The sequence below is a fragment of the Trypanosoma cruzi genome, genomic scaffold (genome assembly GCF_000209065.1).
Source record: "Trypanosoma cruzi strain CL Brener 1047053516911 genomic scaffold, whole genome shotgun sequence".
Classification (NCBI taxonomy): domain Eukaryota; phylum Euglenozoa; class Kinetoplastea; order Trypanosomatida; family Trypanosomatidae; genus Trypanosoma; species Trypanosoma cruzi.
Window position 1 is genome coordinate 4,460 of NW_001849027.1, and position 1,390 is coordinate 5,849.

The window sequence follows — 1,390 nt, forward strand, 5'->3', positions numbered from 1 at the left end:
CGGCTGCCCACGCTGCGGCAAGCCGCAGGACACATGCCGGAAAGTAAAATAAAACAAAGTTAAATCGGTCATCCATTATGAACTCACTCAAAAACAAAACAAAAAAAAAACTGCACGCTGCTGCGTGAATTCCAAATCGGTGCGCATTTCTCGCCTGCAGATAAAAGATAAGAAAATACGTCACATTCCTTCCAGTCGTTCAAACACCCGGTGCCCACACATTTATATCCCACTGGGACACTCGGCGCGGTTTCGTGTCCCCATTCCATTGTCTCTTTTATCAGCCGGCACCATCGGCGTGGCACACAGTGCCGAGCGCGCCTCTGGTCACTAAAAAAAGAAAAAGCACTGAGTGAATCCCGTAATTGTCGGAGGAACACAACACAAAAGAAAGGAATAAAACAAAAACCCCGCGGTGCAGTCCCCGGAGGAAGAGCATGCTTCCACATGGAGAAAAAGCCCTGCACAGCAAGAAGGGCGCAAAGTAAAATAAAATTAAAACCGAATAATCTTCCGGGCAGCTGGCCGGATCCTGAAATTATCTATGGAAACCAAACAAGTTAGGAAAAAAAGGTTCTTTAGTTAATTGCTTCAATGTTTTCTTTTCATTCAATATATAGAATTCTCTTGACCACCAGCATGGTCCTTTGTCCTCAGTTGGGATTTGAATATTATTACTTACGAATTGGCAGACTTTGGGGTCCTCCAACCACAAGACCCCGCCGCGTGGTGGGAATCAAGGGGGTGGGTGGGATGGCAAAATAAAAGCAAATATTATCCGGCCTCTATCGGCTCCCTGCCCCTACAAAGTCGCGTTCTTCCCAAAAGATTCATACGGTAGAAAGTATCATAAAGAATGCATTCATTTACCAGGATGTACACATACATTAATTAAGTTAGCCAGCTCTCCCGTGATCATTCTTTTCACAAGCTCCTAGAAAAAACAAAGTGTCCACAAAAAGTGGCAATTACTTTAAAAGAGCGCGTGGCCAGACGCATATGTCCCAGCTGGTGGCAGGAAGTCCTCACCGCAATTTCTCAGTAAAGGGCCACAATGCCGCACAGCAGCACCCGAGAAACGCCCCCCACGCATGGAGCCGCCACCGTTTCCTTTTTTGTCGTCGCTCTTCTTGACCATTTTTAGTTCACCGACACTCAGTGGGCGGTTGTACAGAAAGACGCTCGTCACTGTCACATTGCTGTTGATGTCTCCCTCACCTCCACCAAAATAGAATTGTGTGATTTCATGTCCCAGCGTCTCAGGTGTCGCTATATTCTCTGGGCTCCCCACAATCACACCATTCACGTACACGGAGCCCTTGTTGCCGTCCTGTAGCATGAGCGCCACCTGATATTCTCTCCCCGGCTCCCAAGTGGTGCTCGATGTCGT

At 47.6% G+C, this 1,390-nt stretch overlaps 1 protein-coding gene across 1 annotated transcript, besides 2 other annotated features; it reads right to left on the minus strand.

Moving 5' to 3' along the window:
- Positions 1-1,390: a sequence feature (areas not merged during assembly with more than two copies in the genome that could not be assigned to a particular haplotype).
- Positions 505-936: a mobile genetic element.
- Positions 974-1,390, minus strand: Tc00.1047053480561.10 (trans-sialidase, putative; the record flags this gene model as incomplete). Its single annotated transcript, XM_797200.1, has 1 exon — positions 974-1,390. A coding segment is annotated over one exon (417 nt), but the record flags the coding sequence as incomplete, so codon positions are not given.